Source organism: Podarcis bocagei, assembly GCF_964188305.1.
Source record: "Podarcis bocagei genome assembly, chromosome: 1".
Classification (NCBI taxonomy): domain Eukaryota; kingdom Metazoa; phylum Chordata; class Lepidosauria; order Squamata; family Lacertidae; genus Podarcis; species Podarcis bocagei.
In genome coordinates this window covers 94,034,849-94,062,513 of record NC_138125.1, presented here as the reverse complement: position 1 = coordinate 94,062,513, position 27,665 = coordinate 94,034,849, and the positions used below count along the sequence as shown (strand labels likewise).

General features: G+C 44.1%; 2 protein-coding genes and 1 long non-coding RNA gene across 9 annotated transcripts in view; 1 reads left to right on the top strand and 2 right to left on the bottom strand.

Moving 5' to 3' along the window:
* Positions 1-9: 9 nt before the first annotated feature.
* TSN (translin) lies at positions 10-7,344 on the bottom strand. Its single transcript, XM_081206696.1, has 6 exons — positions 7,176-7,344; positions 5,414-5,507; positions 3,902-3,998; positions 3,473-3,588; positions 2,285-2,364; positions 10-1,638 (listed from the first exon to the last, which is right to left on the bottom strand). The coding sequence occupies exons 1-6, from the start codon at positions 7,239-7,241 to the stop codon at positions 1,402-1,404; spliced, it is 690 nt and encodes a 229-aa protein (XP_081062822.1). The 5' UTR covers positions 7,242-7,344; the 3' UTR covers positions 10-1,401.
* A 12,799-nt stretch (positions 7,345-20,143) lies between these two features.
* On the bottom strand, positions 20,144-21,549 carry LOC308593904. Its single transcript, XR_014011076.1, has 2 exons — positions 21,419-21,549; positions 20,144-20,559 (listed from the first exon to the last, which is right to left on the bottom strand). It is a non-coding gene; the product is annotated as an uncharacterized lncRNA (long non-coding RNA).
* A 98-nt stretch (positions 21,550-21,647) lies between these two features.
* CLASP1 (cytoplasmic linker associated protein 1) overlaps positions 21,648-27,665 on the top strand; it is a 170,786-nt gene continuing 164,768 nt past the window's right edge. For 3 of the 7 annotated variants that reach the window (XM_081206382.1, XM_081206381.1, XM_081206380.1), the window contains exon 1: positions 21,650-21,821. The gene's annotated coding sequence lies outside the window, so the exon portion shown is untranslated. Of the gene's footprint in view, positions 21,822-27,665 lie in introns of all 7 variants that reach the window. The other 4 variants (XM_081206385.1, XM_081206383.1, XM_081206379.1 and 1 more) reach the window with 3 other exon arrangements.

The following is a 27,665-nucleotide window of genomic DNA, read 5'->3' as shown; positions in this document are numbered from 1 at the left end:
AGCACAATATTAAAGAACAGTGTCTTTTATTTACCCACGTTAACAAAGGAAGAATTTGCTTTTCAATGAACTTTTCCCTCACCCATCCCAAAACATAACCAGAAAAAAGCAAAGATTTACAAACAAAAGATACTTACAGCCACTAATATTGTAAAGTACAAATATTTTTCTTATCTTTTGGAGGTGATATTTGTCAAAGGAAAAACTTTAGGGCAAGGGGGAAAACAGATCCTATACAGCACACAATATGAAAAATGCTCAGACAAAACAACACAGTATATTGCAGAAACAAATTTTGCACATATAAATGAGATTCAGAAGATGGATGTTAAATACTAATACAGTGGAGGTAGCACACACATGGAGGTGAAAGAAGAGTGATTTGCACCTGCACCCTACATACAAAAGCTGTGCTCCTATGCACAAAGCAACTCGCCTCCATGTACGTGTGTTTAGGATCAAGGTAAGTGTCACCGTTTTTTGTTAAGGCCAAATGCATTCTTTGCTGCATGATGGACCAAGAACGTTATATAAAAAAGATACAATACAAAATGAAGGAAATGTGAAACAGGACACTTAGAATTCAAAGGAACACAAACACCTTCGCCCTGTTATGTAACTACTTACCTCCTTGAAATCTGTGCTCCTCCCCCCACAAAAAAATCACCTAAAACATGTTCCTGGATTTGCTTTTTAAAACTTATATATATACTTAGAAAATGCCCACAAGCAACTGTTCGGCTTCAATGACTATTTCACGTCTCTTCCCAAATGTAAAAATCAGCATGTTTAAGGATACAAATATATGTGTACTATAGAACGGTGACTATTTGAAAACATACATTCCCAACAATATGTCTACTGAACTGATCATCCTAGTTCTGAACTCTTGATTTTATGCAGCAATCTATCTGATTTACACAGATGAGCAGAAAATGACTGCTTTTTGACAAGCTGTTTACACATCAGCTGCAGCCAAGTACTGAACTTTTATTTATTACAAAGGAGCCCAGGGCAGCAGTCTGCATAAACTGTGCTACATGTAAATGACGTGGAGATCCAAAAAGGATGAGGCTTGAACAAAGGCTGTGACGCAGGGGGGAAATAATCCCCATACTTGGTTCTGCAGGGATAATGGGATAGCAACAGCTGTAGTTCAGAGATGACAGTTTGCTTACGCCAGGGTGACTTAGGACTCCAAGCAGTGCCTGCTAGAGGGGCTTGGGGGGGGGGGAATGAGTGCTTCTGCTTGGACATACTAAACATTCCATTAGGAAAAAACAACAGTGGTATGCAGCTTTGTGGTTCCTCTAAACTACTGCTGGAGAGCTCAAGTTAAAGCTTCTCCTTCATTGGCAGCAAGATTGAGGTAATGATTGCTTCAGTTCAACAAGCCCTCCTCTATTTCTCCCCACCAGCATTAGCAATTGAGTCCTTGTTGAGCCCTCGGATTGACAGGTCATAAACCACCTCCTCTATTTTCTTGACATCGTACTTGAGGCCATCGTAGCGCTTCCTCAGGGAGTCATTCTTCAGGTTGAGAAGGCGGAATCCGGAATCCAACTCATTGATAAAAGCAGAGATGCGGAGGGGACGGGCGTAGTCTCCAGCTGTGACACTGTTCACTGCCAACCTAGCCTATGGAAGAAAGCAGAATGGTGCAAGATAAGCAGACGTGCACAGACCAAATCGGGCTAGGTAGGCCTTACTGGAGGCCCACAACAGTATTAACATCTGAACAGGGTACTCAGCACTTTGTCTTCCTTCCAGAGAATAAATTATACTGGCTTTTAGAGCATATTTGATGAAGAAGCCTCAATCTTGCGAACCTTTACTAGTAGTAGAGTCATATGCAACCATAAGCCTCCCTTTGCAGAAAAAGGGCAACTAGCAACTTCATTAAAGAAAGAGCCATGGTAGTGCCTCGCAAAACGAAATTAATCTGTTCCGCGAGTCTCTTCGTCTTGCGTTTTTTTCGTCTTGCGAAGCACAGCTATTAGCGGCTTAGCGGCTATTAACAGCTTAGCGGCTTTAAGAAAAAGGAAACAAACTCGCAAGAACTCGCAAGACGTTTTGTCTTGCGAAGCAAGCCCATAGGGAAATTCGTCTTGCGGAACAACTCAAAAAACGGAAAACTCTTTCATCTTGCGCGTTTTTCGTCTTGCGAGGTACCACTGTTTGTAACCTCTAGTTTTGTCCACGCAAGGCTCTGGATATTACTTTCAGTCCAACTAGGTAAGTAATGCTGCATTAGTTCTAAAACTTCTCAATACTCTCTACTTACCAGCTCACTAGCCAGAGTCAACACCCCAGAGAGGTAATCCTCAATGTCCAGGTGAAAGCCTTTCTCTCTTTCAGATTCAACTGCAAAAAGAATGAACGGATTTGGATTCAACTCTGATAATACAAATCATCAGGGTTAGAAGACTCCAAAATGAAAGGAGTGCCAATTCAGGTTAGGCCTTCCTTTTAGGTTAATGGTTAGTTAATTACACCGATCGATTCAAAAACAATTCAAATATAAAATACTAAAAGTGTTCAAAGAAAAAGTAATCTGAAAAAGCACAAAGCATCCACGCCCTTCACACAGGATGTATACCCTGGTAGCCACCAAAAGTTCCAATATCAGTGCTGCTGTCCAAATGCCTGGGAGAATAAAAATGTCTTCACCTAGTGCCTGAAAGAGGACAAAGCCAGTGTCAGGTGAGTTTCCCTGGGGAGAGTATCCTCTAACTGAGGTTACCACTGAAAAGGCCCATTCCCTCATTGCCACTCTCTGACATCTCTTGGTGGGTGCACACAGAGAAGTACCTTGGATGTTAATCTCAGACTCTAGGAAGGATTGTAGGGTTACATATCTTAGCCCCAAATCCAAAGCACAGTGGCCGACCACATTATTTACATGCAGAAGGTCCCAGGATCAGTCCCTAGCATCTCTAGTTAAAAGGATTTTCAGGTAGCAGGGCTCATGGGGAAAACCTCTGCCCAAGATCCTCATGAGTAGCTGCCATTTAGAGTCCACACTGCTGGAGTAGAGCTGTAATCCTAAACATTTAGTAAGCCTCACTGAATACAAGTGTGGCTTCTTCAAAGTAAATAAGAATGTATAGAAGCTTCATACAATTAATGTGTACACCTAATCTTCCCACATTCCCCTGTCTTTCACTGTGGACTTTCTACCTTTCCAGGGAGCCTGCAACTCTGCCAACTCATAGCTCTCGAGCAGTGCATATATGGACTCCTTTTTTTTACTAACAGTTACTAATTTTTTCAGTTAAAAAAGGAACCTTGGCAGAGCTGAAGCAGAGGTCTAGTCTTTATTTCACCGTCAAACTACGTCAAAAGGTTTTAGAATGAAAGTGACGTAGAAGCTTTCTGATGTGCCAATTTAGGTTAACATTTTACTGAATTTCTTAGGGAGCCTTGTTAAAGCCAAAAGTCATTGTGTTTAAGTGGAAAAACAATTCCTTACTTCCAAGTATTTCTGTAGCAGCTTCCCGAGTCACTAAGGTTTCTGTCTCCAAGTAGACAACAAATGCTGCTAAGAACACCAAACGTTGTAACACAAATCTCCAATGTTCATTAAATCTGCATGGGGGGGAAAGAGAAAGTGATTCCTGGCACTTTAAACAGAAGACTCCTGCTGGATCCGACAAAATGCCCATCTAGTCCTAAATCCTATCCTTGTGGTGGTACAATAGCATCCGCCCCGCTTGTGATTCCTAGTAACTGGTATGCTGAAGCATACTGCCTCCAACAGTGGAAATAAATCATAGCCATCCATATTAAAATGATTGGTTTAAAATTGCTCAGTAACAAATGTAACTTTCTATATGGAAAAAAGAATAAAATATTATAAAAAAGACCACAATAGGCAGGAGGAAAGTGGACATTTACTAACCTGTAATATTGATCTGCAGGGAACTTGTTTTTCAGAGAGGCCAACTGTGTTCTAACAGTACCAAAGTGTTCACGAGCCTTCTGACACTTCTTTGGTACTGGAATTAAAAACAAACAGCACTTAACCTCGAAAACAAAGGCTAGTTATTGGTTTTTGAGTTTCTTTAAAGAAAACACCCTTTAGGCATAGAACCATGAGCAAAGACAATACTGTGATACTTAAAAGAAACAGGTTTCTTATTTATTTGCTATCTATACCTCCCTCTGAAGAACACCGGGTTGTTTACAACATAAAAACACAAACGTACGCACTATAATAATGAACAACAACCCCAACAGCATTTATATATTAATTAAATTTCTATTAAGTTTGATTCACTGGATCCATCCATAGGACACCACAATCCTATGCATCAAAACTAAGTTCCATTAAGTTCAATGGGGCTTATTCCTAGGTAAGAGGATACAGGACTGAAGCCTAAGTTAGTCATGGTTTAGTCCCACTGAAATAAGTTCATAATGACAGGAGTGGTTCAGCTGCAGCAATAGGTGCCTGGAAGCCATCACTGTCATTTACAGGGAAAGACTGGGTGGGTGGGTGAGTTAGGGTTCTGTGGATGCACTGGCAGAGGCAATCCAGGGCTCCTGCTAGCTAGCTCGTCTGTACAGCCCTGACCTTCCCACCACTTCCCCCTTCCCACCCTCAAAGTAAATGGCAATGACTCTGCTGTGGGAATGTTATTGCAGCCGCTCTGCTCTACTGGGAGATTCATTCCTGCAACTGGGTAAGCTGTCAGATGAGTAGAGGTGTGGAAGCAAATGTGCTAGCACTGCCCACCCCCAATCCCCATGAATTGGAGGGTGGCAGTCTGAAGCAAGAAGCCTGCTTCTACTTGTTTAGGTTCCCCACACCTGGAGTGAACAGAAGGTAAATTGTGACTGAATAGTAATTCTCTGGGTGATCTGAAGCAGATCAGCAAGGATTTCTTACTCAGGTGTGTTTAACACTTGCAACAACAAAATGACCCACTAAATTGTACTGCTGAAATGGGAAGGGAGTGGATTACTGTGTGGAAAGAATGTGTGCTTTGCTTAGTTCTGGCCCTTAAAAATTTTCCAGGTTCTGAATTGTTTCATTCTATTATGTCTTTTGTACCAGGCTCTGCTCAAGCAGAGTAGAACCCACAAGCTGCCCTGCCCAGTGTGATAGGATATAGAAACCAGACTTGTTTTAAGATTTCACAGCTGAATAAGTCTTTGTTGACTAGTTAAGTGCCCAATAATGAAACAGTCAAATTTAGTGTTATAATCTACAGGTATTGTACATGATTCACTTTCCTGCATTTCCAATTCACAAAGAAACTGGAGTAGAAAAATGTTTTTCACAAAACACATAACCATTTCACTTTTACGTTACTGAGTGGCATCTTTTATCTTCTTCTGTAACCATCCTTTATGCATGTAAACATGTTTGTGACTTTTTTTCTCAATAGGCAAACAAAGCATGACCTACTGTCCTGAAATCCAGACCCCTGGTGGACTCCTTGTAGCACTGTAAGAATTTCCCGGGCTGTTTGCTCCAGAGCTTGAACAACTTTCCTGATCTCCTGTAAACAACAATAAAATACTCAGAACATGATTGTACAGAAAAATATGCAATGTTAGCACAAAACTGCTGTTCAATTTTGCCTGTCTTTCTCTCTAGTAAATTTCTAGACCAGTGTTTCCCAACCTTTTTTGGGCAAAGGCACACTTGTTTCATGAAAAAAATCTCGAGGCACACCACCATGCCAGATGGGGAAAGGTCACTTTTTACTTATGTAAAAAAAATTAAAAAATAGTAACAGCATAGAAGGTAATGGTTAGGCCAGCATCCCTCTTCCAAATATGCTAGGTTTTTATTTGCAGGGACTGTTCTACATGGGAAAGCATTCAGCACTGTCATTCTCCCATCTGCCATCTGAATTGGTACTATTCTGGGTCAACTTACTCTGCTGCATGTGTAGATGAAAATGGCACCAAGTGTGGGGGAGGGGGCAGAACAGGTTTCAGATACCGGATATTAAGCATACACGCACTTCAGATTGAACTGGTTGCTTGCTTTGCAAGTTTTCATTTCCCAAATGACTGCCTTGGCAAGCGCAATACCTACCAGGCTCAACGCCGGTCTCGCGCTGCTGCTTCCCGCGCTCTCAAGGACCCGGGAGGAGGAAGGCGTGAAGGGAATCCCGAAGGCGCGAAAACCTCGCGCATGCGCAGGCCTTCCGCCTGCGACAGCCCAGTAGGCCGGCCGAAGCGAGCGGCGATGGGATGTGGGAGGGAGCTCGCTTGCCGCCCCGCATGTGCCTATGTGGGGCACGTTACAGCCCTGTGACGTCAGCGCCACGCAGGCAGCCAGGCAGGCAGACGGCGAGAGCCCCGCGCTGGGCGGCCTCTCCTCGCCGCCGCCGCCCCGCCTCTCGCCGCCCGACTTGCCCGCCTCCCTCCCACGGCACACCAGGCAACGTCTCGCGGCACACTAGTGTGCCGCGGAACACTGGTTGGGAAACACTGTTCTAGACCTCTGGTTCCTAATTGGGGGGGGGGGGGTCCATGGACCCCAGTAATCCACTCAGGAGATCTGTGGCACCATTCACGTAACAAAAACTACCAGAGAGATATCAAACTTTTTAAAAGTAGTGGGTCCATAGCTTGGCTTTTGAAAAACGGGGTCTGCACTACTTAGCTAACTAATGGTTATCTATGAGGCAATTAGGTTGCTACTATGATTCTGTTCATCATACTGCTACTTGTGATGGGTCAGTACCCCATAGTGGATCACACCTTGACCCAAGATGGGTGGCAGTGCTTGCAATCATCACTGGTTGTTGTTGTTTCTTTGTTCAGCTTTGACAAAGAATAGGCGCAAAGGAGAACAAGATCTTTAACGCTGGTGGTGCAGGACGGAAAATTTCAGCCGATGCAATTTCTCTCACACTTAGCGTAACAAGCAGCAACAACTAAATTTCCCTCTCCTGGGCCGTTATGTAAATGTTATTACAGGAGCCACAACAGAGACACATAGGGCGGTTTGGGGTTTACGTGATAGAAATGGGTCCCATGTTTCAGGCATGCAGTTGTTAAAAGGTTGGCTCCCGCGGTTTGGAAGGTAGGAAAACCAAGGCTCTAGTCCCCGTCATCCGATGACCAGCGAAAGGGATGGGCAGGAAAGGGATCCCCCTTCCGAGCTCGGGGGAAGAGTCCGTGGTCCTCGCACCGGCGCGACCCTCTCTCACCTCGCGGATATCCTGGTCGGCCGTGAGCACCCCTTGCAAAGCGATGAACATCTCGCTGACGGACATGGCGACGCCGCCGCCGAGGAGAAGCTGCGAGTCGGACGGGCTGCGGGCACAGCGCTCTGGGCACTCCCACCACTCTCCGTGCCGCCAAAGGGACGGGTCCTTCCACACTGCCGTCGCGGGGCTGCCCCGCTCGCTGCCTGACAGGAAAACGCACCGCTCTCGTGCGTGTCCCAGCCCCAGCCCCTAGGCGTCGTTCTTCGCAGGGCAGTCAGCCCCCCGTTAGCTTCCATGGGGGCAAGTAGACGTGGCCAGAGGCAGCTGCACACCCTAAGTGGAGAGAGTAAACGGCTCCAAGGTGCTTACTCGTCGTCTTGGCCACATTTTACATATCGCTTTCTACCTGGGGGGAGCCGTATAAACAGGGCAGTTCTACGGGGGGTGGCGGAAGACGCTGCCTTAAGTCGAGTCAGGCTCTTGGCCCACCTCTCCAGGATTTCAGGCAGGAGTGCTAAAAAATTGAACGTGGGACCATGCGCGCGCAAGGTGGGTGGCTCTAGCAATGAGGCCGCGGTTCGACAGAAGTAACGGCTTTACATAGAAGTAGGTCCCACAGTGTTGGGTGGCGCGTGCAATATTCCCCATTGCAAAGGAAAAGCGATGCAAGGGTGGGTAGCTTTTGAGTTCAGCCCCTTCAGGCTGCAGTTCCTATACATGTTGACCTGGTATTATATAGCTCAGCGGGAGTAACTTTGCTGTTTAAACTGCCGCTTGAGCCTCCGTTATTAGTGGTAATATATCGCCTTTGCCACGAAAAGAACCCGAAGCTAAATGACCACGTTAGGACACGCTGTTTTAAGACAAACCAAACCTGGCTTGCAGAACAACAAACCAGGCTGGGTCCCCGCTTCCCACCCCCTATGCAGCTCTAACCCTTTTGTGGGGTATTTGCCTCTCGGGCTGCACGTGAGTTTATTGCTGCCTCGAGATGGCGGCTCCTTGTTAAATTCCAATTTGACGGATGAAATCCGTTCGCTGGATCGATTGAGCAACAGCCCTCCCCCCGCCTCTTGGTTCCGCTTCTGCTTAGTCTCTAGTTCAGGCTCAGCCGCAGCGAAAGAGAAGGGGGCCTTTCCCATGGCTGGCGCGGGATACGCTTTGCCTTATTGAATGAAATACCTTTTCGCATGTTTTGTCTTAAATTAGCAGTAGCAGCAGCTTAAACAGCATCCCATCAGAATTCAGTACATATGTAACAACAACAATAATAGCAAGAAGAATAATGAATTTGGGAAGGAGGCGCTGCTTTCTTGGCTGGCAAAGATAGAATAGCAAGAAGAATAATGAATTTGGGAAGGAGGCGCTGCTTTCTTGGCTGGCAAAGATAGGAATCACCGCCTTCAAAACGCTGGTTTTTAGCTCCAGGTTTGGGATTGCGCGATCGGTGCAATTGACGAGCTCCGGGGCCGAAAGCGACTTCTTCTAATAAGAGGGGCTCAGGGGCTTACGGTTGACGTTAGGCGATAGCGAGGGGCCGCTCTCTCTTCAGGAGTACCCCTTTCTCCCTTTTGTTATTACAAGACCGCCAAAATGCCGCCCGTAATTACTGGGGATGGGGATAGTGGTGTGGGTAGGCTGAAAGTCTGGCTAGAAACAAATATAACTAATAAATAAAATCAATAGCTCTGCAGAAGAGGGCACTGCAGCAGATGTAGCTTGCATGACAAGCCATGCCTCCTGAAATTCCATTTTTCTACACAGCTCTTAAGGGTTCAAAACCTTTGTCTCCTTTTGCATCAGGCCACCCAACATTTGAACACATATCAATTATGTCAGCTAAAAGCTTGCTTTGTTCTTACAAGCCGAGAGTCTTAGGAGCTGACTTTCTGCACATCATGCAATGACTGTACAACATATTCAGGAGTTCTTAATTCACAAATTATAATGAGAATGCAGTACTGGATCCAGCTACACTATTATTATCACAGTTTTGCAAGACATAATATTAGGGAAGCTATGTAAATGCTTAGCATTATCACCTCTTGAGTTAGTAGACTCCCTAGTATGTGAAATACCATTTTCTTTTGATGTCTCCTGATCTCACTGAGGCATCTTAGCTTGGTCACAGTGTTGAGCTGGGGCAATATTTTTACCTATCCAGTAGTAATTGCTACACTGCACATGCCTTTGCCTTGCAAGTACAAAAAACACAGAGCATGTTCATACAATGAATACCATATTAGAGAGAACTGGCTTGTTTGGTTTCTAACCATTAGCCAATGTTGGGGTCATGTAATGTTACCACCTGGGATGGAGATATAGATCCTGAGCTTAAGTGAATTCAGACTGCATTCAACAGCTTTTAAGCAATTCATAGTACTAGAAAGTAATTTCTACTGATTTAAAGGGTGGCATCTGATAAGTCCTACTCAAAGTCTTACCCTATTATTATAGCCAAAGATGTCATACCAATTTCACAACTCATTGTTTTTTTCTATTATCTGTTTGACATTAAATGTGTTGAGCCAAGTATCTGAACAGGCTGTCACAGACCCAGATCCCATGTGAATCACAAGTAGTCTGTTGTGGATGTGTTGATAATTTTAGGTGAAGTGATCAGAAAACTTGTTTACCATCATAAAATTTAAACCAGGTTGATAGTTTCATGTAACAAAACTCTATTATTATGTGAAAGCTGTTGCCAGACAGAAAATCAGGTTCTTTACTGTGAGCATTTAGGTATGTAGCATGTTCATGCAATCTCTTGGGAATTTAAATTAATGATCAAACCTTGATTTTCTACTGTGTACTTCAAAATTTATTTTTAGTATCACAAATCTATGCTGTTGCTCAAGCAATGCTTTCTTTAATCATGACAAATCTGTGTTTTGCTATATGTTATGAAGTGTGCAAAGCTCCAATTATTAAGTCCTTATAATAGGAGAGAGAAAAGCTAGTCTCCATCCATGAATACATTGATACACTAGGGGGCAGCAAGTTTACCAGTTTACATACTTTCTGCACAAATTTTTAATTTCAGTTTTTTTGAAAATGGTACACATCTGTTTCTCATTTGCAGCACGTTTTCTGCACAAACATAACTTTGGTAAAAAGAATTCCCACATTTTCTCCTAAGTAATACACTTTGTACTAGAGGGAAGTGTGCGTCTCAACAACATCGCAGATTGTGGGTGTGGGAGGATCACAAAGTTGTTTGGGGAGCCTGCCAAGCTTCCAATCTCGACATGTTATAAAAAGTTATGTTGCTTCAGGATCTCACCAACAAGGTGGTAATTGATTCAATGTACCTTTGCAGCCTCCCAATTTAAGGTGTTCATATATGTTCTCAAACACACCCTTCATCCAGGTTCTTTTTGCAGCTCCAACATGCCCCTACGGAATGGTTTTCTGGACTACTCAGTGTTGTAACCAATATTAGTACTACTCAGAGTAAACCAGGGATGGGGGACCTTTTTGGACCAGTGAACCAGATCCTTATCTGACCATAACCTGTGGGCCAGCTTTGACAGGTGGGCTGGACAACTCACTTGTCAATTACTTGGCATCATTATGTCAAGTGCCTGACAGCCAGTTGGCAACTGGGAACCGCAGAACAAGGGACTTTGCTAATCCTGTAGTGCCCAGCAGGTTGCATTGAAGTGGAGGGGGAAACCTGTTTTAGCAGAAATTCTAATGCAAACTGCTTGGTGCTCTCAGAAAAAGGTACACTCCCTTCATCCATCGTCTGAAGTGCACCATGCTCCAGCAAGGAACAATCGGTCACTCACTTTACACTCCTGATTGTTACTTTGTAGCCACATTGGTACCTGCCCCAGACCTGACATCTTATACGTCAGGTGTGGGGCAGGTAGGCCTGGTTTAAGAAAAGCAGCCTAGCAGGCCAAATGGGGAGGTTTGCTGGGCCTGGTTTGGTTCACAGGTCAAAGCTTCCTTACTCCTGGAGTAAACCCATTGAAAAGAATGGACATGACTAACGGCTCCATTAATTTCATGGACTCTGCTCTGAGTATAACTTGGTTGGATACAACCCTCAGGCCTCAATATGGGTCCCCACTCTTTGGTTTATCACACGCCTTACTGTGTTGTAGCTAATTTAGACCATTAATCCTTCTGGTATCAATTTATCTTGGTCTAGAAGAGATTCCACATTCTTCTGGCAATATAAAAACAACAATAATTAATACATTGCTCAGGCCAAGCTGTGGAATGAATTTGCTGGCCCATAAGGGAATTGCTTTGCTGTTGTAGTCTTTAGGCTGCCTAAGTTATAAATATGCAGAGCTTCCTTGCTAAGCACATGAGCAGAAATCTGGACACTTGATACTTAACCAAACATAGTTTCCATAGCAAGTGAACAGGCATGCTGTGTCATGACTTCTGCTTCAGCCACTCATAGGGAGATTTTATGCTCGGGACTCTGCTCATCACATAAAAGCCCTTCCACCGAGAATCTAAGCCTATGCGGCATTACTTGTAATAAATCTTATTATCTTCCTAAGGAAACATGTTTAGGATCAGGGTAAGTCACAGTCTTGTTCAGATTTGGAGAGGGATGGTGGAAGATAGAATAAGGTTGTCAACTGTCTTCCATCATGGTTACTTAACAGGTGCATGACATGTCAAAATTCATTAATAAGGTTTCCCAGGCAAAGCTTCACTTGCATCATTTTTACTACGGGGGGCAGGGGAGAGAAATAAATAAAAACCTCTCAACTCTGCTGGTTGTACTTGCACACTTATAGACAGAAAGGTTAGCAACCCTTTTGCTGGCATATCTCGTTTGCCTTTAACAGTGCATGATGGGCGGAAAATTCAGTAGATGATTCTTCTTTGGCATAGTGATGCAGCGCAGGAAGGAAAGATTCGCCAGATGAATCTCTGCCAATTATGCAGCTCTTACAAATCAGCCCAGCCACGCCAGGAAACACTCTGGTGACCTTAAGTGAGAAGATAGAAAGAAAGCTTTGCAATTACCGTATATAAACAGGAGGCATGGCTGTGTGAGGAACGAGAGTGTTTAAAACTGGCAAATATTAGGGCAGATGGGTTAGAATAACCTTTGAGCCATTTTCAATCATATTATTCATAAAAGCTACAGTGAGACTTCAGGGTAATGTAACGGATGACCTCCAGAAAATTTACTTTTAGACTAAGGCATGTAACATTGGACTAAGGCTTCTACCTGTGCCTTCAAATGCAGATTACGTAGAAGGGGAAATTGTGCAGCTTGGTGCCACAGTGGTAGAAAAAGCAGAATCAACCCAAATTGTCTCTCATCTACAGCAGTTAAAGAGGCATATCAGCAGTGTCCCATATTTAACTTAGAAAGGGACCAGAAATGACTCTGTTGGCACCTATCGTTCTTTTCTTTGCAGCATGCTGCAGAATCCAGTTTACTGACAAAATCTGTTAGCTGCTGTAATAAGGGAAACTGTTATTGAACCCTAAGAGAGTGAAGTGTCAGCAAAGCCTCTTCCCCGCCTGGAGAATGCTGAGCCCCTCTTCTGTGCAGCCAGCATAAGAATGTGGAAGGAGCAAGAGCTGTCAGTTATTCATTTAGCCCTGGGAACTGGAATGAATTACTGTCACACCTGCTTTGTCTTGTGGAATCAAAGCCCTGACTTCATCCCACACAATGCAGCATGCTTCTATACTTCCCAGTGTTTTCAAACAAACAAACAAAAATAATAGTAGATAATAATAAAAATAATGAAAAAACCTCTCTGATTCCGCCACAACTGCACTCAAAAGTCACCAGTGGGTTGTTGCAGTATTTGGTTTTTAGTCAGAACATGCTTTTATCTACAAGTTGTATTAAAAAGAGATGAATCTGTTTAGTTCTTGTTGTTCCAGCCAAATGAGTCAGATTAAGTGAAAGCCCTGCATGATAACCTTCACATGCCCAAATTCCTGTCCCTCCACAATGCTTAAAGATGCAGGATCCTCTTCTTGACAAAAAACACAAAACCTTATTCCTATAGAAGTGAGGAAGTTCAGGAAGAACACATAGCCAGGAGACCTGCTGTTTGGATTAATGTGTCCAGATACAGAGAAATACATAATTATAAAGAAGAGAGAATTCTAGAAGGTGCAGCTTTTCTAAACTCTCATAACAAGTTAGGCCAGTCAAAATGTACTGCTCTGCTCCTTGTATTCAACATTCAACTCACTCCGTATGCCAGCCTTTTCCAGAACTCCCATCTGCCGCAGCCAGCGTGTGATGAGAGTTGTAGTGCAAAACACCTGGAAGGCACCAGGTTAGCAAACATTGTTGTATATACCCTGTTGCAATTCATTTCACCCATAAGTATCAGTAGAGAGATGGCATAATGTACGAGGAGTAGGGTTTGGGGAGGCTAAGGAAGAGAGAAAGGGATAAGCTTCCAGCTGAGTTTTGGAAAGGCAGAATGAAAGAGAAACAGGAATGTCATGCAGATCATGCAATCAGATGCAGAAATGGGCTGGGTGCCTAAACATTTCCTAATTGCACAGAAGGAGAAATTTCAGCATGCTCAGACTTTCCTCCATGCTACTTGACAAGTTGGTTTCCCCCGCAAAAGCTCTCCATGTACTTCATTATTTAAAAATACAGGTTTTTGTCATCCTTTGCATTGGGACACACAGTTAAATTCCGATTCCAAAGCTCTAAGAAATATTTAACTGCCATACAGAAATAAGTCAGCAGGTGTCTCTAAACCTGCTTCAAATTCTAAGGGCTGTGCAGCTGATTGATTTTCACAGACATGCAATGGCTTTCCCCCCTTCTTTTCCCGAGCACATTATATGCACAAGAATCTTTTTTCCTTGTATCGCCATCACTGGAATTCTACTTTGAATACATGCGCACACACAACTGAAAGACTAACAGATTTATTGAGGCGTTTCACTGTCGCATTTGCATTCATAGCACTTTGGGAAGTAGCTGCAGATCGGAAACCACTAATGTTCCTCTGCAATGTATGGAAGGCCACTCCCTTCCCTACAGGCCCTTTCAGGTGTTCAGATCAGCAGAAAGGCCCCCTTGGTAGTTTGACCGCTCTTGGAAGGTTGTGGGGGGACAGCCCAGGAAAGGGCATATTCCCTGAGGTAGCCCATTCCCTGGGATAGCTTCTAAGCTTCCTCTCCACAGAGCTGCATCTGGCAACATCTTTTTTACCAAATGCTGAAGACACTTTTCCATCCTGGCCTTTGACAGTTTAGATAGATAGATGTAGATTCCACAGATTTTGTGTTGCCATAACCTGCCCTGGAGCCTCATGGTGAAGGGCGGGTAAGACAGTCCATAAATAACTAAATAAATAAATAGACTGCCACAAGCAGTGGATAGCAGATAAAAGCTCTTTCATTTGCAGCAATGCCCTGCCATGAACCTTAAGTAAAACAGAAAACCTCCCCATCCCTCCGTGAGGGATGTGCATGCCTCCTTTCCAGCAATTTGGGTTTTCTCTTAAGGGGCAACTAGTGATACTTGTGGTGACTTACAAATCCAGGAGGGTAAAGTCTTATGTGCTGTTTTGGCCTAACCGGCTCTCTCCATGTACACCAAGCAAGTACATTGGAAACCTCTGCAACATCAAAGCAGATTCCGAAGTGGTTTGACACCTGCAGTAGGGAACATTTATACAACCTTGTTCCTGCTGCGGTTGTTTATTCTCTGCCTCCTCCTACCCAATTCATTTTTGCACTTATCAATACAGCAGCCGGACCAAGGCAAAAATAGCATAACAGTAAGGGAGAAGTTGCTCCTGTTCCCTCTGGAAAAGTGAGCCTCTGGAAGGGGGTGGGGCGCATCCTTAAGTAAGCTCAAGATGAACACAGGCGGGGCATAAACAAATTAGAATTCAAAGCATATCCTCTCAGTGGATTTTTTAAATAGGATTACATGTGTAATTAATTAAGGAGGCAGGCCACTTAAAGCTCAATAGCATCTTGCAGACCCCTTACGTGGAAGGGGCTTAGTGTTTTGGGACTGGGTTGATTTGCGTTTTGTGTACCTGCAGTGAGAGAAATTGCACAGCGTTCTCTTTTGAGATATCCTGCTCTTTTTGCTGTTGGAATTCTGGGGATATTCCAAGATTCAGAGCAACATATAAGGTATTATGTAGTTAGAAATGACCCATCGATTTAAGTAGCTGCCTCTAAAAAAAGAAATTTTGCCTCCATAATGCGAATTTAAAAGATTAGTCCAGCTTGGTGAGATCATTTCCCAGAAAGCTAGAAGGCTATTAATAATAATCCTGGTATCCCACCCCCACCTTGTTCAAAATCAATTGGTAGAGCCAGAGTCTGGATAGTTCCACCCGCCCTGGAAGCTTTTGCATATCCTAATTTCAGAAGGTTTGCTTTGCCATATTGTCCCTTAAGCAACTCTTTAAAAATACTTCAGAATTGATGAGTTGCTGACTCATACATATAACCACAAGGGAAATCCTTTTAGAGGCATGAAAATAAAAACATTTTGTCTAGCAGTTGTTGTCTTTGTTAGGGTAGGGATTTTTCCCTCCACGTACTTCCACAGTGGAAATTAAAGCAGCTAAAACGTACCAAAAGTGATAAAGATAAAAACAGTAAAACTTGCAGAGTCTTCTCACATGATCAGTTAAAACACACCCTGCTTCTGTTTGAGCCTTTATGCTAGGATAGGCGTAAGGAACCTGTGACCCTCCAGATGTTGTCGAACTACGGCTCCCATTGGTCAATAGGTTTCCCACTTCTGTTCTAGAAGCTGGTAGCTGCTGTCCCCTGGTTCAAATGCAATCTTTCCAGTTGCCAATCCAAATTTTGCCTCCTTTTCTTTGCCTTGCCAAAACCATTCTATACTCAGTGGTATGGAGGAATGGGTAGGGAACAGTGACAGCAATGTCAGTGATGGGGAAGACTGGAGCTGGGGGCTTGCTAGTGGGCACTCTGAGAAGTTGGGAGAGGAGCGTGACTCAGCTAGCCACAATGCAGCTACCAGCTAAGATTCTGTATAATTCTCACTTTTCTATGCCAACAGCACTATCTACCTTCCACGTGGAATAGATGGGTGGGGTGCAATCTTGCTGCAGGAGCTTATTCCAAAGTAAGGATACATAAAGACTGAGCCTTATCTATTAGAACTATATAACACCACCATAAGAGCCCATATGTTGCTGGTTTTTTCTCTGAGACACAAAAAAGTCTTGGGCCATCTCTGATTTTAACGTCTCAGCTCCAAATACTCCTTAGACCACAAGCAAGATTGCTTAGGATACGTCTGGGCAAAACATACACGCTGTAAAGGAAAGTGCAACATTTAATTTCTTAATTATACCTTCATTGCAATGTCATGCTGTTTTGATGTATGAACACTAAAAGCTTTTGTTTAAATGTACATTTAAAACGAATGAGTTTAATAATGTTCATGGATGGGTTTTCCCCTGTTGCAAGTTAATGAGAGATGAAAACAGTAATAAGGGTTTTAATTAAGCAGATGGTTTTTTTATAAACACAATAAAAATGCTAGACTAAAAATGGCTTAACGATAATATCTCTTGTTTATATATACAATTTATTTACCATTTTGCATATCTATTTGCTTTTCATTCCTGTTTTTTTCAAACTGCTCTTCTGATTTTTAACTTTCTTTTAAAAGTAGTAGGTCAGCTAGGAACTTACCGGTAGGTACAGAGGCCGCCAATATTAGGAGGCTAAGAATAAGAACTTAAAAGCCACCTGGTTCAGGCCAGTGGCCCATCTAGTCCAGGATTCTGTTCTCACAGTGGCCGACCAGACGCCTGTGGGGAAACCTGCAGGCAGGACCTGGGTGCAACAGCACTCTTCCCTCCTCTGACAGGAGAGATAGAGCGGCTGATCTTATGCCATATCAGAAACTGCTCTTGAAATTCCGCTCAGAAAAACTCCTCGTGGATTCAGATAACTAGATACACAGTTCTGTGGAATGAAACCTTAATGTGTGTATTATACTACAACTAGGAGTTTAGATGATACTGACATATAAAGGACATTTTTGCAGCTTCGGTTACATCTTTCCAGCTTTTATTCTGTAAAACTATAGCACTTTCCCCCTCAAAATGGTCAGTTATTGTCTTCCTATTGGCCTCCATCACTAGTCTATGCCTCTCTACCCAGAAATCTCATTAAGTTCAATGGGACTTGCTTATTTTTGTTTGTTACATTTACATCAACATGTTCCATTTTAAAATTCCCAGTGTGGGAAAGAACAATACAATCCACAATAGAAACTAACCAATCCACATAACGTAACAAGCAACAACATGATAAAACCATATAGAAATAGGGTAAGAGCAGATAAAAATGGAAACAAAATGGCAGCCAGCAGCCGAGAAGAACAAATCACCTCATTAGTCCTGTTTAAATGAAAACAGACTCGCCTGTGTAGATAAACAAGTCCCCCTTCATCTGCCCATCTTATTAGAGAAGATGGTCCTTTAGGTAGTATGGTTCCATTGAATTCACTATGACTTCCAAGTTAAAATGCATCAGATTGGACTATACATAATGTTGTTTGCATCTGTCTGTCTCTAGAGACAATGGACTGCACCTTCGGGTGTGAAGTCAAACCACTCTGTTAGCAGCACCAAAGTGACTTTCTTGGGGTGCAAGCTTGGGCAGTGTGTATGGAGGTCCTAGGCTGCCCAGACAATCAGACCCCACTTTTGGCCTCACTGATGGTCCAAAGAAAAGCAGAGCAATATGTTTGGCACCAGCTTGACTGCAGGAGTTGCTGGAAGGAAGCATACAAGATGCCATCCAACTATCTTAGGAACTCCACTCGGGATTTGTGTAGGGTTTACTCCTTAGCCTTTTCTTCTCCTGAAGGTATCCCACAAGGCAGCAGAGGTTTAGGATCAGTTTTCCTTCCCAGGGTTGACAATCTCCATCTGCCCCCCACTTCCACATGCAGAAACTGTCTTCTTGACCCTTGGACCCAATGTTGGTCTCATCTGCTCAATTCTTTAGAGCCTGGCTTTGCAAACAGGGGAAGTCCCTAACTCACTAAGAGTTTGAGACCCATAGGCTACCCTCACCTGGTTTAGTTGGCCAGTCGAAGCCATTCCTGGGATGTGGCTGCTGTCACATGCCAGCAACTTTTAGGAGCCACAGATGAGAGCTGAGTTACAGATAGGTAGCCGTGTTGGTCTGCCATAGTCAAAATAATAAAAAAAAATCCTTCCTGTAGCACCTTAAAGACCAACTAAGTTAGCTCTTGGTATAAGCTTTCGTGTGCATGCACACTTCTTCAGATACACTGAAACAGAAGTTGCCAGATCCTTCTATATAGTGAGAAGGTGGGGAGGGGTATTACTCAGAAGGGTGGTGGGAATTGGAGATTGGCAGATAGCTGAGATGAGCCTGTTGATGACTCTTAACGACTGTAATAGGTCTTACAGGAAAAGGCAAGGGGTGAGAAGGTGAGAAATGGCTTAGTCATGTATAATGAGATAAGAATCCAATGTCTCTGTTCAGACCAGGTCTCTCCATTGTTTTAAGTTTGGTAATGAGTTGCAATTCAGCAGCTTCTCTTTCCAGTCTATTTCTGAAATTCAAAATGTTTTCAAAACAGAGAAACCAGTAGGAGAACACTTCAATCTCCCAGGACATTCTATACAAGATCTCAAAGTAGCTGTTTTACTACAAAGTCCTTGCATTAGGTTTAGTTTATAGCAAACTGCAGAGAGCAAAGCCTCACCCTATGCAGAGCAAGCATCGGTCACAAAGGCACCTCTGCTTCCCTTACAGGGTCAGGGGGAGCTTCTTCATATTCCCCTTTCATCACTGCTGTCTTTCTGCACAGACCTTCTGCCCTTTATGCTCTTCAGCACAATGAGGTTTAAGTATACCTGAAAGAGGAAGTGAGATGTATTTATTCAGAAGTCCTCTCTGTCCACACTGGATATTGGAATCAGGCCTTTTCCATCCCACCATAGACATGGAGTTGAAATGGGAATATCCAACCATGCCTGCCCCCACTTTGACCATTTCCATTAACAGTTAATGGAGGATGTTTATATTCTGGGTTATTTATATCTGATAAGTAAAATGGTAGTGCACTGTTGCTTTTTAAATAGCTGCCGTCTTCTGTACTGATATTTTTAGGGCATTATCCACCATGATTCCAACATCTCTTCTTCTTCTGAGTGACAGAAGTTATTTCACAATCTGACAGTGTGACACAGCAGCTGAAATTGTCTCTTCCAAGGGGCACTTGATAATACTTTTGTTTAGACACAAATGAATTTCAGAAATCATTCAACCGCACTGTCTATGGTTATTGGGATGTGTGTAAAGGGGATGCTTGGTGCACCATTCACACCATAGTGACATGGACTGTGAACGATATGGCATAACAAGATTTATTTGAATCCATGCTTTCTTCATGCTGTTGAGCTTGGAAGTTGTGAATAATCAATACACCGTGCTTTGTAGTGAGCTGTTGAAAAAAGCTAGGGATGTGTGAAAATCTTTTAAGGGAAAAAGTGTACTTCACAGCAACAGGAGTCCCATGATAGAAAAGTGTAAAATTCAGCATACTGTTGTCATTCTAGGGTTTTTTTTGTTTTGTTTTTTGAGCAAGGGAGACAGTACTTGCATTTCTACAAGGAATCTTTTTGGCCTTTTCCTCACGTATCTCCAACATACAGAAGTTGCACAAATGAACACTGCAAACCTATGCATGCCTCCTCAGAAGTAAGTCCTGATTAGGACTGTTGTTTAAATGTTACTTTTTCTGCGGTGGCAAATTACACAATAGGCACAAGGTTATGGCCCTTCTAAGTTAACCACCCATTCATGCAGTCCTCACTTACAGAGATCTGGGCAGAGGATATTGTTACACGACACCACAATTTCTGAGCAGTGCAAGATTCCAGGGGTATCAGGTACACTTAGCAGGGTCTGTGTTTCTTTTTGGACAATGAGGCACAGCAGAGACTATGACATCTTTATGATATATGGTTTATTTACACATACATACAACCTGAGCCTAGAGTACAGAGCATTCACATGCACCCCACCCCCCGTTTGCAAAATTGACACTTTTCTCTGTTTGGTTACATCATTCCCCACTGCAGACCTGGAAATTCCCTCCTCCTCTCTGGCATCCTCCATTGCTAACTACCCAGGGTGCAGGATGGGGCACATAGTCTTAGTCTTGCTGATGGCTTCTCTCTCTGTCTTTTGTTAGGACAATGACTTGGCCATTGCAGTGATTTCCTCTTGATGGTTCTTTTTGATGACTTGGAGCAGAGTCAGCAGAGAGGCAGGCAGACAAAGAGCAAAATGGAAGCATTTTAGGATGCCTCTCTGTGTGAGCAATCCTCTCAGTAAGTTCCAATCGGCAGCGGTACCTCTTAACCTGGCAAATGATGGACAAGGGCTACCATCAAGGAACACATTGCAACCAAGTATAATCACAGCTGCCTTATTATATCATTTAAATGGTTAACTGCTTATTGAAATATAAATTTAAACTTCAATCCATAACTGTTCTTCACTTTTGCAGAATGGTAACGGCAAACCAAATACAAACAATGCATATTTTTTACAGTGAAGCTTCTGAGTAGACATGTATACACATTTTGCAGTTACTCTTTAAGGTGCCATAAGATTCTTACTCCCGCTGCCCAAATACACACAAACAAACACACACAAATAGAAATCTTTTAAAGGCAATACCACTTGAAATGTCTCTGAATGCAGTTTTGTCTGGAGGAGCAGCCTCCCTCACTATTCCTGCAATAGGGCTACCTTCTTTTCTCCTGTGCGTTTAACACTAGGACAACAGGCAGAAATTCAACAGGTAATCAGGAATAATAACGGGGAGGGAAATATTACTTCCTTAGAAGCTTCCCTGTACAGTGTGTGTCTTTAGGACGCAATCCCGCCCCCACCCCTTTTCCTAATTATTTTGAAATACTGCATTGCCTTCTTATGACCTTTGACCCCGGAAGGCGAGACCGGCGCTCTCAGCCTTCATCTCCAATCCGTAACTCCGCCCCCTCTCGTCCTCTTATTAATATTAATCAAGGAATGCAGCAGCCGTTTTGTGCACATACGTCATTACTAGAATACGGCTGGCCGACGCATGCGTACAACGCGCGGTGAGCTCATCGCCTCAGCTACACACTTTGCATCCCTCCGCCCCGCGCCTTTCAGTATCGGATTCACGTCACCATAGAGATCCCCCCCCTGGTTCTATCTAGCCTTTGACGGACCTCTATGACTGTCGGCGGGAGCGTCGGCCAGGGAAGAGACTCGGGCAGCACATGCGTGATGGTCCCTAGAAGAGCCAGGACCAAGAGGCGCATGCTCACCGCATGCCCCTGTGCTTTGGTCTACGGCGCATGTGCAGCACCGCCCCCCCACTCCAGTCTTTCCTAGCGAGCGGCGAGTGCGCCTGCGCGCCGAGGTTCCATTCTTACCAAGCCCAAGCTGCAGCTTTATCGGCAACACAGGGGCGGAGAAGAGCATCAGCCATGCATTGCAGCAGCAGGAGCAGCAGCGGGGATTAGAGGCTTCTGCTGCTCCCATTCGTCTGAATGCCTCTTTTAGGACGTGCAGGAGTCCAAATATCTTTGCGCCCGCCTCCAGTGTCGGCGCCACAGCCTCCGCCGCCAGGTATTCACACCCGCCCGCCCTTGCACTGTCATGTTGCCCGGGATCTGCATGGGCAGGGGGCTTGGAGGGGGAGGGGAGCGAGGGCGAGGGCGGTGTGCGGGTGGGGAGCGGGAAGGGAGAGCATTGTCTGGAGCTGCAGAGCTGGCTGGATGGCGAGCGGGGATGATGAGCGAGAGGGATCCTCTGTAGGTGAAAGACTATGCCAGGGTGGGCGGGACAAAATTGCTTGGGCTTCGCATCTTGGCTCCTTTCTTTATTTTTCAGAGGTCGCGCTTTCAGTCTTCTCCGCATGTAGGATAGGGGAAAGATCTCCAGCGCCGGCACAATGGACGAGCATGATAGTTGTGGGTGGGTAGGTGGGGGGAACTCTGGTAAGAAAGTGACCTGCCAGAGGGATATCCCCCCTGCCCTATTCCCATCTCTTTGAGATTTATATTCGAACAAAGCAAATTCGTAAGGATTAGTGCAGGGCGGGTACATCTATATAGGCTGGGAAGGGTGGATTGGGTGACCTATGGAGGAGCCTCTGAATTTCTCCATGTGTTTGTAATCTACATTGAGAGAAAGAAAGACCAGAGAAATGCAGCTTTTGTTTTATCCCCACCTCTCCCTATTGTGCTTAAATGTGAGTTTAAGGCAAGCCTGTGCTGCCATATAAAAGCATGCATTTCTGTTTCCACCTTAGTCCTGGATATCTTTCCCTAACTGGCTCTTTGGAGATTTTTGTTTGTCATTATTTCAGTTTCTCTCTCCAAAATGTGTAGGTATCTTTGTCCTATTGTTGCAGCCTTTATCTGTGTGTGCTAGGTATGTGGATTAATAAATGTGGTGTTACCATCGATTGATAATTCCCAGTTTTATGAAAATATAAAATGAAATGAAACTTCCTGATGCCTTCAGTGGGCACAGCACAGGGGTCAGTTCTCAGAGCATTCATCTCAAAACTTGATCAATTCAGTTATGTGGTTATCAGTAGTGCCTAAATGAAGATGTTGCAATAAAACAATTTGCAAAAAAGTTTAGTTTGGTGAGAGGAACATGGGGATGATTGTGTCTCTTATTGGGCCTCTGGTGTTTCTATCACAGAAACTACTTCCACTGTTTTGGAGCCTTTACAGATGATCTGCTTCACTTGCTGTGCAATTGGGAGAATTAAAGCTCTCTCAGGAAGGTAGATGTTTGATCTCTCAGCTGGTGTGACTGTGTATATATGTAGCTTTTTATAGTTGTCAGTTTTGGCTCCCTTTTTTTGTTTATCATCCTTGAGCCATAATATTTCCAAAATAAGATCTCTTGACTGTCTCCACTCCCCCCATCAACTATAGTAGTGAACACTGTGTCACAACTGTACAGTACAATATACAGAAATTACAATAGCATCAGTTATATAGACCTTTTTTACATCTTTATGGATTAGAAAGATGGCTTCCTCTGCCATGCCATGTTATATGTGTTTTGAAATGATTTTTGTTTCAACTCTGTAAGAAAATAAGTGCTTCTTCAAAGTACCACTCGAACGATAAACACAAGAGGTGCTACTGTCTTCCAATGTCATACTATTTAAATTAATCTAAGAACATTGTACTCCTTTTTCTTCAGTGCATATAACTCCTTATTCTTTAAAAAGAACAAACCTATGGTTCAATGGTGGTGATGGTGGAGTTCCTCTTGAGGCTTACAGCTACCTAGTTCCACAGCAGTCCTGGGTCAGCAAGGCTAGCCCGCTTCCCAGATAAAAGATAGCTGCCCTTTCCCCTGCAGTTCATATGGATTGGATAGCTTATTATTGCCTTTGAACTTGTTCTTGCAGAAGTATCCTATAATCTTACCTACACATCATTGAGTTCATAGATGGAGGGCAGACCATTCTTATTTGTCTCCTCTTAAGTTCAGGGATGGGGAGCTGTAGGCCCCCACATGTTGCTGTACTACAACTCCTGTCATCCCTGACCGTTGACCATGCTTCTATTTACAGTTAGGTAGCCGTGTTGGTCTGCCGTAGTCAAAACAACAACAACAACAACAACAACAACAACAATAATAATAATATTCCTTCCAGTAGCACCTTAGAGACCAACTAAGTTAGTTATTGGTGTGAGCCTTTGTGTGCATGCACACTTTCAAAGCTCATATCAATAACTAACTTAGTTAGTGTCTAAGGTGCTACTGGAAGGAATTATTTTATTTTATTTTAATTTGTTGACCATGCTGGCAGAGGCTGATGGGAGTTGGTATCCAACAACATCTGGAGGGCTACAGGTTCCCACTCGCTGCCCTCGTGATACAATTCCAGGCACTTGTTTCCCTCCTCCCCCTCCCAGCCAGGCTTATCTGTGGGCCAGCCCTTGAAAAGAGAAAGGGGTGGGGAAAAACAGATGGGGTGCAAAGAGAGCTGTGGGAGTGTGAGGAGATAACTGATATGCAGCAGGAGGAGGAAACAGAAGGTTATGAATTAGGATGCCGAGAGAAGAGAGTGAGTGTATGCTAGACATGGTGCACAGAGGAGGAATCTGAGCAGCATGGGTTGTAGACAGGTGGAGAGAGGGAAGAGGTGAATAGAGAATGGGTTGTAGTGTGTCACAAATAGTGTGTGTATGTAGTTGAAGCAATGATGCAGATTTCTTGCTATATTAGCAATGTAGAAGTGGCTCTCAGAGTGACTTGAGTCGTGCTCCTCTGCCACAAGGCCTATAATGTGGCTGGGCACACATTGATTGATCATCTGTGTGTGGGAGAGGGTGGAGAGGTTGAAGACGCAGTGGTGGTCAGCCCCCCTACAAGAAACACCCTCTACTCCTTTCATTCATGTTAACTGGGATGGGTGAATGAGGTTGGTATACATGGGCAGGAGGAATCTGGGAGACCCAAAGAGCCCTGCATTTCCCCTCCCCAAATATTTCAGGTGTTGGGGGTCAAAATGTGGAAGAGTATAGGGAAGGGTAGATTATCTGGAATGACTTGTATCTGTAATTCCTGAAAGGAACAACAGTTTTGTCCTCCACCAATTCTATGTCCTGCAGCAGGTATGTCAACTTTTGGGGCTGTGTGTGTAGGAGTGAGTTTAAAATCCTTTCTCGGGTTGGGCAAGGGGCTTAGTTTATAAAAAAACAACTCTGCATGTGTAAATGTTAGCGTGACACTACTCTTCCCAGCCTGTTTAGGGAGGAGCCTCACCACAATTGCACTCTCCTTTGTATTTACAGTGGACCCTCTGGATACAAACTTAATTTGTCCCGGAGGTCCGTACTTACCCTGAAAAGTCCATATCTGGAGGAGTTGCTTCTGCTCATGCACGTGGTGCAATAGAGCACTTATGTGCGTGCAGCGAAACCCGGAAGTACACACTTCCGGGTTTGCTGCGTTTGTAAATCAAAATTACATCACCTGAAGGTAACGTAACTCAAGGTACCACTGTATTTCTTGCACACCTCTCCTAATCATGTTTCCTCAGAACCAATGTACTTTGATTCAAGTAGGCTTTAGTGTCTGATACGTTTAAGATTGCTGTCTTAGGGGTTTGTTGTGGCAGAAGTGCTTTCCCCCTCTTATCTTTCTTTTCCTGCAGGAATTGAAGGTGTTAGGGTAGAGACTATTCTTCTCATGAGCACATGAAACATATGGAGTTAGACCCAGGATTCATCTAGCCCAGTGGTTCTCAATTGGTGGTCTGCGGACCCCAGGGGGTCCACTTAAACCACCCAGGGGATCCATGGCACCATTCACCTAACAAATACTATCACAGAGATATCAAAATTTTCAAAAGTAGGGGGTCTGCAGTAGTTAGCCAATTGGGAACCACCAATCTAGCCCATTATGGTCTATCCTGGAGGTTGGGAATCTGTGACCTCCAGATGTTAGTGAACTCCAACTCCCATCAGTCCTCATCAGCATGGCCAATGGTCAAGAATAGATGGGAGTTATAGTCCACCACCATCTGGATCTTTTGCGCACAAGGCATGTTTATGTCACCGAACTGTGGCCTGTCATCTTATTGTGGAACATGCATTGTGACCATGATCGTGAGAATTTCCACTCAAAGCCCCCTTGATTTTTCAAGTTTGGGTATATAGTGTTATATGAGCCATAATTGCTGCAGAGTGGGACAAAGCCGTGTTGAGTAAGTTGTTGGGCTGGAACTAGTGCATTTGATGATTTGAGACTTCTGAATGAATGTGTATCTTTGTGTTTCATGGAGGAAAGGCTTCCTCGATTACTCGAAACACATGGTGGGTTCAGGTGGCTCCAGCATTCCATGGCTCCTTGTTCCACATGATCCATTTTAGTTGGTGAATACTTAATTATGTATCTTTGAGTGATATATTTGCTTGGTTGCGTTCAAGTCAAGTTCTGGAATCTTTCATGAACCCTTTCTTGGCTCAAAATCTGTCTCAAATATTGCCTTTTTTGTTACAGTAAACTTGATTAATTGTATTGTGATGTTAGTGTAAAAAAAGACATCTAGCAAAGGTAGCTAACAATAATAAACATTCTAAAACAAGTCCCATTCTAGCTCACGTGGTAGAGATACTCTGGAAGAGTGATCATAGTGGGGAGACAACTGGAAATGCCCACCCTTGGGTTGCGGTTCAGCAGGGATTGGGAACCTATGGCCCTCCCCTCATCCCTATTCTATTAGCCATACTGACTGTAGCTGGTGGGAGTTGGTTGTCCAATGAGATCTGAAGCACCATAAATTCTCCATCCTTACTGTCAAGCATGTAAGCAAAGGTAATATGTTTTTATTCGCTATAAGTAATATTGGAACATAATGTTACTTGTGATAGTCAATCCTTCCAGTTACTACAGTCGTACCTTGGATACCAAATGCCTTGCGAGTCGAACGTTTTGGCTTCTGAACGCCGCAAACCTGGAAGTGAGTGTTCCACCAATCGGAAGCTGTACCTTGGTTTCTGAACATTTTGGAAGTCAAATGGACTTCTGTAATGGATTCCGTTGGACTTCCGATGTACCACTGTATTAGGGTTTTCAGTGTTTCTGTACCTTTAGTTGTCATACTGGTATTTCTCCTCAGATTGACAATAATACATTGAATTCATATGAATTTAATCTCTTTTATATAGTATATCTAGTGCAGTGTTTCCCAACCGGTGTTCCCCGGCACACGAGTGTGCCGTGAGACACCGGCTGGTGTGCCGCGAGATGCCTGGAGGGAGGCGGGCGAGTCGGGCGGCGAGGAGAGGCCGCGCCTCCTGCTGCTGCCTGGCGTTCCTCCTCGCAGCCGGCAGCACTGCCTGGGCGCCTCCGCGCGACTCTGTCTCGCTGGGTTTGGTCTCCCAGCAGAGACGGGTCACACGCGCCCCTCCCTCCCTCCCTCAGCCTGCGCGGAGGCGGATTGAGCGCAGCTGAGAGGAGCTGCCGAGGGAAAAAACGTTCACTTTTGTGCGTCCCTCCCGGCGTGACGCTGCGCGCTGACGTCACGGGGCGGGGCTTTAATGGTGGTGTGCCGCGAGATTTTTTTTTAGTACACAGGTGTGCCGTTGCCCAAAAACGTTTGGGAAACACTGATCTAGTGTCCCACTAGCATTTATCAGGACTGATATGTAATGGAAACATAGTTCGTAATGCAGTAGGATCATCATGCGTGAAAGAAGTCAGTGGAGGGAGGGATGGAGAATATAAGGAATGAGCTGTCCTTCCTGGGAAGGGCATATATAGGATGACAATGATCTCTAGAAGAGTAGCTAGCTTTCCGGTACAATCCTAGACCTGTATACTCAGAAGTAAATCCTGTTGCGTTCAGTGGGACTTACTGGTAAGTGAGCATTGTGTCTCTTGCAGCACAAAGAACAAAAGAATCTTATGACGACCTTTGAGTCAGGGATG

Excerpts from the sequence above, each read along its gene's own strand:
- TSN (XM_081206696.1), bottom strand. The coding sequence starts at position 7,241 with ATGTCCGTCAGCGAGATGTTCATCGCTTTGCAAGGGGTGCTCACGGCC. Across the intron at positions 3,999-5,413 it reads GGGGTCTGGATTTCAGGACA|TACCAAAGAAGTGTCAGAAG; the intron begins GTAGGTCATGCT and ends TTTTAATTCCAG. Across the intron at positions 2,365-3,472 it reads TGCTACAGAAATACTTGGAA|TTGAATCTGAAAGAGAGAAA; the intron begins GTAAGGAATTGT and ends TTCTTTTTGCAG.